The 11,275-nt window shown below is 44.4% G+C and overlaps 1 protein-coding gene across 1 annotated transcript; it reads left to right on the forward strand.

The window, feature by feature from the left end:
* Positions 1 to 2,285: 2,285 nt before the first annotated feature.
* Positions 2,286 to 10,955, forward strand: noxo1.1 (NADPH oxidase organizer 1). The gene is made up of 9 exons (XM_012970700.2): positions 2,286 to 2,307; positions 2,511 to 2,731; positions 3,708 to 3,788; positions 4,201 to 4,276; positions 6,120 to 6,300; positions 8,155 to 8,345; positions 8,843 to 8,956; positions 9,135 to 9,252; positions 9,440 to 10,955. The coding sequence occupies exons 1-9, from the start codon at positions 2,286 to 2,288 to the stop codon at positions 9,906 to 9,908; spliced, it is 1,473 nt and encodes a 490-aa protein (XP_012826154.1). The 3' UTR covers positions 9,909 to 10,955.
* The last annotated feature ends 320 nt before the right edge of the window (positions 10,956 to 11,275 follow it).

The raw sequence follows: 11,275 nt of genomic DNA on the forward strand, positions 1-11,275 counted from the left end.
AGTGGTCCTGTAGCAATAGTACCCCCTTACTTCAGCCTTGGGGTGCCTTGGAGCATTGGGCACTGGCATAGGGTTGCCACCTTTCCATGGGTGTAAATCCGGGCGGGGGGGTAGGGGGGTTTGACGTGATGTCATGGGGGTGGGTCTATGATGTGGTGATCATTGACCAGTTTTGGACCCAAATTGGGAAAAGCAGGCAGGCAATTTTGACCTGAAAACGAGGCTGTCTGGGTCAGAACCGGACAGGTGTCAACCCTACACTGGCATCAACTTTTGCTATATATTCTATCCATTATTGAGAGGAATAATATGTATATAAAGCTGAGTGCTTTTTGCTTGGGGGGCTGACTGTAATCACAGAAAAAGGGGTTCCCTCATCTGCGTTTAACTCCTTCAGATCCAATTCAGACCCTTTGTCCAGAGAGGACCTGCTTAAAGGCAGAAGAGGCCTGGCACCTTTGCAGCGCTGCCATTTAGCAAGGACTTTTGCAGAAACTCTCAATAGAAGGGAAAAAGCAAAACAATGTGTAAGCTTGGACCCGCTGGGCAGTTGTGCTGGGCGGCCACAGTTGGCAGGAAATGAAGTTACTGAGCAGAGGAAAGTCTTGTGATACCAGACAACTGAATTAAAGTAATTTGACAAATGTAAATTACAAAAGTGCTGACCAATTTAACATTCGTTTGTTTCAGGAGTTTACATTCCCTTTAATTAAGCCTCAGTGCTATTTTTAGCCTACAGGACAAAGTGCCAGCAGAGAGATAGGGTTTATTGGGCAATATAATTACACCCGGCGCACACGTCCGCTCCAACACTACATTGCTATCATTTCCAGCCGGGTAATTACATCACACCTTTACTGGCTGGGAAATGGCCTATTGCTGTACCTTCCTCCCCAGCTCAGCTCCAAGGTATTTGTATCCTGCTCCTTCCTGCTTATTGGCAATGTCCCTCGGGAAGATTAGTCGCCTGCGATAAACCTCTGCTACCGTGGGTGCCTAGTCTCCCCAGAAAGCCTTTCCTCCAGTAATAAAGGGAATGGAGGGTGGAAAGGCTTCTCCGCGGGGCATTACCCCTAATGCCCTCACTCTGTCTGGCTACAATGCAGGTCTTTTATATTACCCGTTAGTACCAATCGGCTGATAGCCAAGCAACACCGGAGGATTCATTTACCAATGATAAAAGGATAATTGCGCCCCTTAGTGGCCATGCAAGGAGCACAGGCACAAATTGCAGGGTTCGGTTTACACAGATGCAAGGGATCCCTGTATTTAACACTTGCCCCAAGCAGTGTGGGACTGGGCTGGCAGGACACCAGGAAATAACCTGCTGGGCACAGCCCTTATGGGCCCCACTGACCCAGACACTCTCCCTGTCTGACATTATAGGTGCTCCCCCTAATCACAAAAGTACAAGGTAGGTGTGGGGGGGAGGAGGAAGGTTGTGGGAACAGTATGTGGAGGACCTCACAACTGGGGCTGGGAGCCCTTGGGATGTGTAAGAGCCTTCGAGGCAGCAGCGCCTGTGGCCCACAGACCCCCTCAGACACAGTCCAAGGCTCGACAGGGGCAGGAGAGTGGATGAGACTGGGCACCCCTCTGTGTTGTTCTGGCTCTGAGTCCAGGGCTCCTATACCTGAGTCCAGGGCTCCTATACCTGAGTGCAGGGCTTCCATACCTGAGTCCAGGGCTCCCACACCTGAGTCCAGGGTTCCTATACCTGAGTACACAGCTCCCATACCCCCAATACTCACCAGTTTGCTCACAAGCTGCACAATGTCCCCAGTGTGCCTCCATACCTGAGTCCAGGGCTCCCATACCTGAGTCCAGGGCTCCCATACCTGAGTCCAGGGCTTCCATACCTGAGTCCAGGGCTCCTATACCCGAGTACACAGCTCCCATACCCCCAATACTCACCAGTTTGCTCACAAGCTGGAGAATGTCCCCAGTGTGCCTCCATACCTGAGTCCAGGGCTCCCATACCTGAGTCCAGGGCTCCCATACCTGAGTCCAGGGCTTCCATACTTGAGTCCAGGGCTTCCATACCTGAGTCCAGGGCTTCCATACCTGAGTCCAGGGCTCCTATACCTGAGTCCAGGGCTTCCATACCTGAGGCCAGGGCTCCCACACCTGAGTCCAGGGCTCCTATACCTGAGTACACAGCTCCCATACCCCCAATACTCACCAGTTTGCTCACAAGCTGGAGAATGTCCCCAATGTGCCCCCATTTGTACCCTCAGTGCTACATGCAAAACAAGGTACAATGGGCAAGTTGGGTTGTGAGCAAAATGCAGTTTGCCCACTTTTTTGGTAAATGAGCCTGCAAATACACCCGGGTGATTAGCAAGGGCATTAGGGCACTGTGCCGGGGCAGAAGCTTCCATCACACAAGGAAATATTACAGTTGCTCAAAACCAAAGGCAAAGAGGAAACAACTCAGTGATTATTTGTACCTATTATTGTTCCAGAAAATTGCAACAGAAGTTTCCTTTCTCTTGTCATTACATCATAAGAGAGAAAAAGTAACCAGAGAAGCTGCTTCCTCATTGGCTGGGAGTCTAGTGGCCCCGCCCCCAGCCATGTATTTATTCAGGTGTTGGCAAAGCGCAGCCTCAGCATCAGTGACAGCAGCACCCAGCAGCATCCCAAGCACCCAGGAACCATGAGGCACAGCAGCAGCCGGCACCCTGTGGAAGTGCAAGGGATCGGACTCATGCACCATGGCAGCCACAAGGTTAGAAGCGCTATATAAAGGGGATGTAAACACAAGTATAACATTTTGAAATAGATTGTAATTCTAAGAGAATCACCAATATTTTATAGTTATGTGTAAATGTAATTGCTTCTGAAAGCATTATCAGTCCGTCCCCTTTATAATCCCCTGCCCTGGTGGTTCTGACTATCAACATAGTGTAGCAGAAGCCGGCCGATGCAAGTCTGATGTCTGCTACATTGCTTTAAAAGTCAGAACCAGCAGGGGAGCAGACTGACACACTGCACTTATATTAGACAGATCTGTCATCTATCTATTTTCTATCTATATCATCTGTTTGTATTTCACTGTTATCTATCAATTTATCTAATTATCTATCATCTATCAGTCTGTCTATTTTCTATCTATATCTATATAATCTGTTTGTATTTCACTGTTATCTATCAGTCTATCTATCTATCTATCTATCTATCTATCTATCATCTATCTATCTATCTATCTAATCTATCTTTCTATCTATTTGTCTGTCTTTCTATCTATCTCTAGCCATTTATATCTGCCTGCCTTTCAACCAATCTTTATCTATCTATCTATCTATCTATCAATCTATTTGTCAGTCTATATCTAGCCATTTATATATGTCTCCTATCTATCGATCTATCTACCGATCTAATATCTATCTATTATCTATCTATCAATCTATTTGTCAGTCTATATCTAGCCATTTATATATTTCTATGTATCTATCTATCTATCTATTGATCTATCTACCGATCCAATATCTATCTATTATCTATCTATCTATCTATCTATCTATCAATTGATCTATCTACCGATCCAATATCTATCTATTATCTATCTATCTATCTATCTATCAATCTATCATCTTTCTATCTATTTGCCTATCTGTCTATCTACCTATCCCCTGTGCATAGTAACCAGAGGTGTAACATTATAATGTAACTGTAATGATAATAACTGTGTTCCCATCCCACAGACGTACATGTTCTCAGTGCTTTGGTCGGACCACAACAAGGTCCTCATTTACAGAACGATGGAGGAGTTTAAAAAGTTCCAGGTAAATGTCTTTGGGATATGAGTTCTGCTGTAGAAGGTTCAAGCCTGTAAATATCTTCCCAAAAATATATGTACCCATCCCTGAATAAAGCATTGATAAAGGCTCTGAGTGACTTTCTGAATGACGTGGGAAGCTTGGTGCTTTAGAAATACACATTAATAATAATATTATTATATAAGGTTAAACTGGATGGATCTGTGTCTTTTTTCTGAGATTTACAAATGTGATTGTTATTAATAGAACAGTATTTCTAGGCTTAACATAAAGGGGAACTCAGCCTTTAATGGGGCCCGGCCACATTATGGTATAGACAGGTCCTTGGGAACCTTGGGGTCGGATTATGGATAATAATTTGCTATTATTGTCTTTCTAATACAGTAGATTAATGTACAGTTTTTCCTCCGTGTCACAGAAAGAACTGAAGATGAAATTCCCATTAGAAGCCGGCGCAATGAAGAAATCAGAAAGGACAATCCCCAAGCTTAAAGGTATCACTGAGTTCTGACCTGAATTATTATCAAGGGGGTCCGGTTATCCGACCTCAGCACAGGGTGGGCTAATTTGCCCTTATCTATTGGCAGCTGCTGTTCAGAAAACAAGGAAGAGAAATGACTAGAAACCCCCAGGCAGCATGTTGCTGGAGTTTGAGGCTAAATGCCCAGTTGGCCATAGTGAAACCAAGAGGCAGAGGGTGACCTGCCCAAAGTCTGTATAGTTAGGGGTTTTAAGGTAGTGATGAGGTTTGTCCTGGGCCCTTAGCAGTCCAGGGCCCCCACAAAAAGGAAAAACGTAGCTAAGAGTACAAAGGTCCTACTCCATTGTGTAACCATTGTTGGATGAGGTTGTGTCTCCAACTGATTCCCGGCAGGTAAATAAGGGGCCGTGCCAAGGAACACAGATCGCATTGTGAAATCTCTTATCTGTATCTTCCTTTTAGTAGCGGCTTTATACACGGGTGACACAGAATTCTGGGTCAGGGTCCAGAGGCCATGCCAGGGGAGATTGCTATTGGCACACAGCATCGGCACTGGCACAAGGGGCATAGAATATATATATATATATGTTAATAGATAGAGTAACCAGTATTCCCATAGGTTTGACTGAACTTTTACCGTGAAGGTAAACCCACGTATATCTATGGTATTAGTTGCCTTTATAAAAGGGCACAACCTAATAAAGGGCAGAGTGACACCAGGCTTGGGGGGTGAGAAGAAGGAGGTTATCAGGATAGCGGAGTCCCATATAACCACTTGGCCACCTGCAGATCCTGCCCCCTATCTGACCAAACCCCACTTCGAGTCTACCCAGACCCAGCTCCTTTTAGTCCTGCCCCTTTTTTGACAGTCTGGGCCTCCCAACTGAACCAGGTCCCAAACATGTCTCCTCCTTATACACCAGATATATAACTATGGTATATATTCCTCTAAAGGGCACAACCTAATAAATAACAGAGTGACACAAGGTTTGGGGTGGGAGTTGGTTCTATCAGAAACACTATGACCCCCTAAACATGTCCCAGTTGGGCCAATTCAGCCCTCAATCTGCCCAAATCCAGCTTCTAATGTGCCTAAACTCAGCCCCTTTATTGGGATGTCCTGTCCTTCCAGTAAAAGGCCCCCCTGGATGAAAGAGGTATTTCCCCAACAACCCACCACCCCCCTCACCCGAATAGGGAAACATTTTATTAGGTAGAGTTGCTTTAAGACTCCATCCCTAATGTTGCTACAGCTCCCAGCATGCTTCAACCCTTGGTAATACTTTGGACTATGTTTGGAGTTGTAGTTCAGCAACATTTAGGTGAGCCATGGTTGAGTATGTATGTATATCTTTATATATAAAGTGCTACTTATGTACGCAGCACTGTACAGCAGAATACATTAATACAAACGGGGTTATTAAGATAATAATAGATAAATACAATAAATACAAATAAATACAAGATACAGTTGCAATAAGTTAAGAGTCAAATACACAAGAGGATGGAGGTCCCTGCCCCGTAGAGCTTACGCTTAGATCCTTAGATTTAATAACAGGGCTGGTGTGTAACATAGTCGGTCTGACCTTGCCCAATTTAATCTATCTGCAATACTTGATACCTCTGATGCTTCCAAACCTGTTTTGTGGTGTAAGTAAAGGGAAAAAAAATCTTTGGCGCCATCGCATGTCTCACTGGCTACAAAACCTATTAATTCATACAGTATTGCTGCAGTATTATCATTCCAATTTATTGACAGTAGATGGCACTGTTCACTAACATCAATCTTACATATTTATTTGTTACTGAAATTTATTGTAGTCTAACAAAAATATTGTTTCTCTATTGTTGTTCAGATGCCTTACGTGGTGGGTCTAAGAGAAAGGACTCCCGAAAGTACTTAGAGAGACTGCGAAAGCTGGAAACCTACTGCCAGGCGTTGCTAAGGCTTGACGCCAAGATCTCGCAGTGCCCCCTCCTGGTGCAGTTTTTCACCCTGCACAATAACGACTTGAATCCATCCTTCCCAGAAAACAGGTAATGACGATCACCCAAGAACAGGGTGGCGTATACCCCTTACATCTTATAGAGAACCCCGCTACCCATTTCATCCTGAAAACTAACCAAAGATGGTGGGGGGGGAGACACTTTGAGCCTTGGAATCCAAACTTACAGTATAGAGCCAAATGTGACTTCCTTTTTCTCTGGGGTAAATCACAATATACATTGTACATTTCTTTGTATAAGGAAATAGTCCAGCAAGGTTTCTAATTGGAGAATAATCCGGCATAATTAATAAATATTCACTTTGCGGGATCATTCTCCAGTCAGAAACCTCGCTGTACATTGTGCAGAAAGCTCCTCTGCATCCACTTGTTTGTGCCTTCTACATGGACTAAGCATCATCTAACCCATCTAACCCAGCTTTCAGCCCAATGTATGTGTACCTCCTAATCTTTATATCACATGCTGCTGACATTACTCTCCCTAAGGGTGAAAGCACATGGAGCTACTTGTAGCAGCTACTTTTTCATGGCTACTAAACTCCAGAAAATACCCTGCTCTAGACAATACTGAGAATTGCCTCTACTAAAACACATGTAGAGACAATTATCAGTAAATAATCTCTTTTAACAGCCGTGATAAGTAGCTGCTACTAGTAGCTCTGTGTGTCGTCACCCTAAGTTGTATTGCTGAGTAAAGGTGGCCATACACTGTAAGCTTGTTTGGCGACATCTTCTATCGATATGCCCACCTACGGCCCAAAGGATTGAATTTAATCGGCGGGTATAGGTGCTGTCTGTTCTGGGACCACATCAACGAGCCAATGTGGTACCCAATCCAACGGAAAAATCAAACCTGACCGATCGAGATCTGGCTGATTTCAGGGAGACCCGTCATTGGTGCCCATACCGCTGCCGAATTGGTCTAAAGGACCGGTATCGGCAGCTGAAACCTTAACTGTTACCAAGGCAGATTTGCATTTATATGGTGCATCCTAACACAGAGTTAAGGTGGCCATACAAGTTAGGATCCGCTCGCTTGGCGACTTCGCCAAGTGAGCGGATCTTCTCCTGATATCCCCACCTACGGGTGGGTGATATCAGGAAAATGTAGGCTAATTCGATCGCTTGGCCCTGGGGCAAACGATCGAATTATAACAGGAGCAATGGGCGCAGTCGGTTCGGGGACCGCATCAATGAGCCGATGCGGTCCCCGATCCAGCTAAATCTTTTAACCTGCCCGAGCGATATCTGGTCAATTTCAGGCCAGATATTGGTCGGGCAGGCCCCTCTTTCCTGCCCCTACACGGGCCGATAAGCTGCCAAATCTGTCCAAGCGACCGATATCGGCAGCTACAATCTGCCCGTGTATGGCCACCTTTAGCCGTTTACAGGCGGTGGTGTAATTAAAAAGGGCTCACGTTTGGCCAGGTCTAGTTACGGATAGCACCAGGTCAGATGTTTGTGACCAGTAAAGTTGATAGGTTACTGTGGGTTATACTTCCTGTACCTAACTTTGCACCTTTTATTACTCTACCCACCCTAAGTTTAAGAGGCAGGATGCGTTTTATTTCATCCATATGTGTATTTAACCAAAATAGCAAGTATTGCTGTGATTTCTCACGTCACTATCCTGATTTGGCCTGACCTTTCAGCTAAACACATTGACATTATTGGGTGGAAACGTTTATATTGTGGTTCAGGGAGTGTGAGGTCAGTGATCGGTGTGATTATGTTCAGATACTGTTCACAAGTGAAACTGTATATCTTGTTGTTATTGCAAGTGGTTTGGCAAGAGCTCTGTTGTATCTATAAGGAAAGGAAACATCAGTCCTGCTTTGTTTGCATAGTGTAATGTTGAAATAACCTGCCATTGTGTTTGTTCCAGTCTGGTGATAATGCCCTCCGACAACAAGGAAGAGAAGAGCATCTGCCCAAATCAGAATTTTAACGTCTCCGGACCACTTGTCTCCCTGACGTATCGCTGCACTGCTGACTTTGAAACGGTCGACCTGAAAAATAAGCCATTCAGAGCAAAGCAACACCAGTTGCTGGATGTGTTGGTGAAAGAAAGCACAGGTGCGTTTCTAGGCTCCCTTGTATGAACCTGCAGTCGTTAGTTGTCCCGCAGTTAGTCGGGCGGGACTGGGTTAGTAGGAGGAAGGCCGCATCTGGCTACAGATTAGCAAGGGAGTAGGAGAGCAGTAGTCAACCTCTAGTGCTCCACATTCTGTTAAACTTCAGGCCCCCAACGCCCCCTAACAACTTTCACTATGGAGTGTTAAACCCTTGTTCAGCTGGTTACACTACTAATGACATCAAACTATGCCTCATTATCCACTTGGCCAACTCCTTGTCTACTTTGTAACAACAGAAGTACTAAGGGAGGGGATATGAAAGGTTGTAGACAGTTGCAGCATAGACAGTTATCAATGGTCACTTGTGAATCTACAAGCCATATATACGTATGGGCCAAAACAATTGTGTCCAAATCGCTACTCTATCAGGGCAGATAGCGATAAGGATGGCAAGGGCAGCAACTCTGAACCTGCGGTCTAATGATGCTCCTTTTACAGGGTGGTGGCTGGTTGAGAATGATGATCGGCAAATTGCCTGGTTTCCAGCACCTTACTTGAAGGCCCACAGCAATACTGAAGATGGCTGCAGAAAGCAAGAATGTCAAGATCAAGGTAGGTTCAAAACTTTTGATGGACCTCATGGTTTTAGCAAATGCAAGGAAGCTACACTTGGCTGAGGGTTTCCACCATCATTGCGGCGTATAATATACCAGCTTAGGCGGTCCATCAGTCTTGGATTCTATCTTCTTAATTACACCATTCTAATTCACATCTTTTTTTTTCTTCCCAGGAACCTTTTGTGTTGTACTGAAAGCCTACGAGGCCCAGAACTTTGATGAAATTTCCATTGGTATCGGAGTCATTGTGGAAGTTTTGCAGAAATCCGATAATGGCTGGTGGCTGATCAGGTAAGATCTCATCTTTATGCTACAGAGCAACATCAACCCTCCATTTTGATTGGGCTATAGAAAACAACTGATTGGTTGCTTTTGGCCTTGTAGACCGTACCACCAGATATTGGTAGAAGAAATGGGTAACACACATCCAATAAAGCAGATAAGTGATTAAAATGTGTTGTGTGGTACATTACTCTAGGTACAACAGCAGGACGGGATATATCCCATCCATCTACCTAAAGCCATACAGGAATCCATGTGAGAAGTTCCAAAACATTCTTCGACGAGACATGTACATCTCTACACCAAATCTCTATGAAGAGCGAGTTGGAACCAAGATGGAAGATAGAGACCGGTCTCAGTCTGTGGGCGATTCGTCAGTTACATCTGCTGATATCAGGTCTTCCATGGCTTCTGGAATGGACAGTTCAAGTTCGAGTTCACGCTCAGTCTCTGACGGCGAGTCGTCAGCCGGTGGCTCTAACACATCACTCTCAGCTGCTGATCCTGGTGCTCCTAAAGTTCCAGCAAGGCCAAAACCAGATGAAATTTTCCAGAACTGTAGCACCGTGACCAAACGCACTGTGCAAAAATCCCTGTTCAGGCCTCATCTCACTGAGGTTCTGGTGGAAGCTCAACTGCGAAGCTCAGAGGGGAAAGAAAAATAGCCAAGTCAGATATGGTCCTTTAGACAATACATTATCTTGGCAAGAATTTTACTTAAGTGAAATTGATTGGGGATCTCTCAGGTACATGTGAGGTCCATTTAATGTCCATTGTAGGCATGAATCTAAGAAGCAGTAAAGCTTAAAGTGTAGTAGAATTTTCTCTACCCCAATGATTACAAGTGGCCAATAGCAGTGATATATGGAGGGGTTACTAAAAAGACATCATATAAATATATATATGTGTGTGTATATATATATTTAGTAGCAACCCACAATCACAGTTGGGCTAATACAGTAAAGGTTTGGCCTTGTGAAGCCAACGCTGGTGGTTTTGTTCCTTTGCCCACCAAGATGAAGCAAACGTTAGGTCGGACGAATGCCTATGGCACCATGCAAAGTGTACAACAAGAACTAGTACCTACACTGAGTTCTTTAGAACCCCCATGAATAGGTAACTAGAGCAGAATTACAACCAGGGACCACACACCAATAGGAGTAGGCTTTTGTCAACCTGTCCCATTGAGTAGTGCCCTTACTATGACCAGTCATGTGACCCTGTCAGTGCTACTCCTAGGAGCATGAGAGGGTAAGACTAAGCAGGGTCCTTAATGTAGGCTGAACAGCTGATATTGCTTTGGGTGACCGGGTAGCTTGTCTCTCTACTGATGACTATGTACTTTGTATCAAGGTATTATTATATATATATATATATATATTATTATATTCATGTTTAAGCACAGAAATCTAAGTACAAATGCTTTTTATTATATTTAAGCGGCGTAATTAAGCAAATAGAATGGTATCTCTATATCCAAAGCCCTCAAACAACAGTCGAGTAAGGAGAAAGCTGATTGGCTGATGTGCAGGACAATGATATGTATTGCTACAATTCCAAGTGTACGGTGTTTAGTAACCATACAAACACAAATATATAACTTTAATCAGCAGGCCGCAGTGCTGTCAGTATGGTTGTGTATATCGATGCAGCCACGTAACTCAGTGATCTCTGTGTGACTTCTATAATCAGAAATAAAACTGTTAAATAAATATTCTGTCCGTTTGTTCTTTAAAGTGTTTCCCTTCAGGTCATTCACTTTCTTGTTTAAAATGCCTTATACTGACCAGTCATTGCACTAAATATTTATAGGACTTTATAATAGGGATGCACCCAACCCTCGTTTTTGGGTTCAGCCGAACCCCCGAATCCACACCGGCGGATCCAGACGAATCCCAAACTGAATCCGGGATTCGGTGCATCCCCACTTTATAAAGCATGTCAGCGCAGTTCTGGAGCTTTCTGGGACTTCCCATCCACTGCTTTGGACCCCATTTGGGCATAATAATACCAGATGGAGTCACCCTAAAAT

This window comes from Xenopus tropicalis, chromosome 9, assembly GCF_000004195.4.
Source record: "Xenopus tropicalis strain Nigerian chromosome 9, UCB_Xtro_10.0, whole genome shotgun sequence".
Taxonomy (NCBI): Eukaryota; Metazoa; Chordata; class Amphibia; order Anura; family Pipidae; genus Xenopus; species Xenopus tropicalis.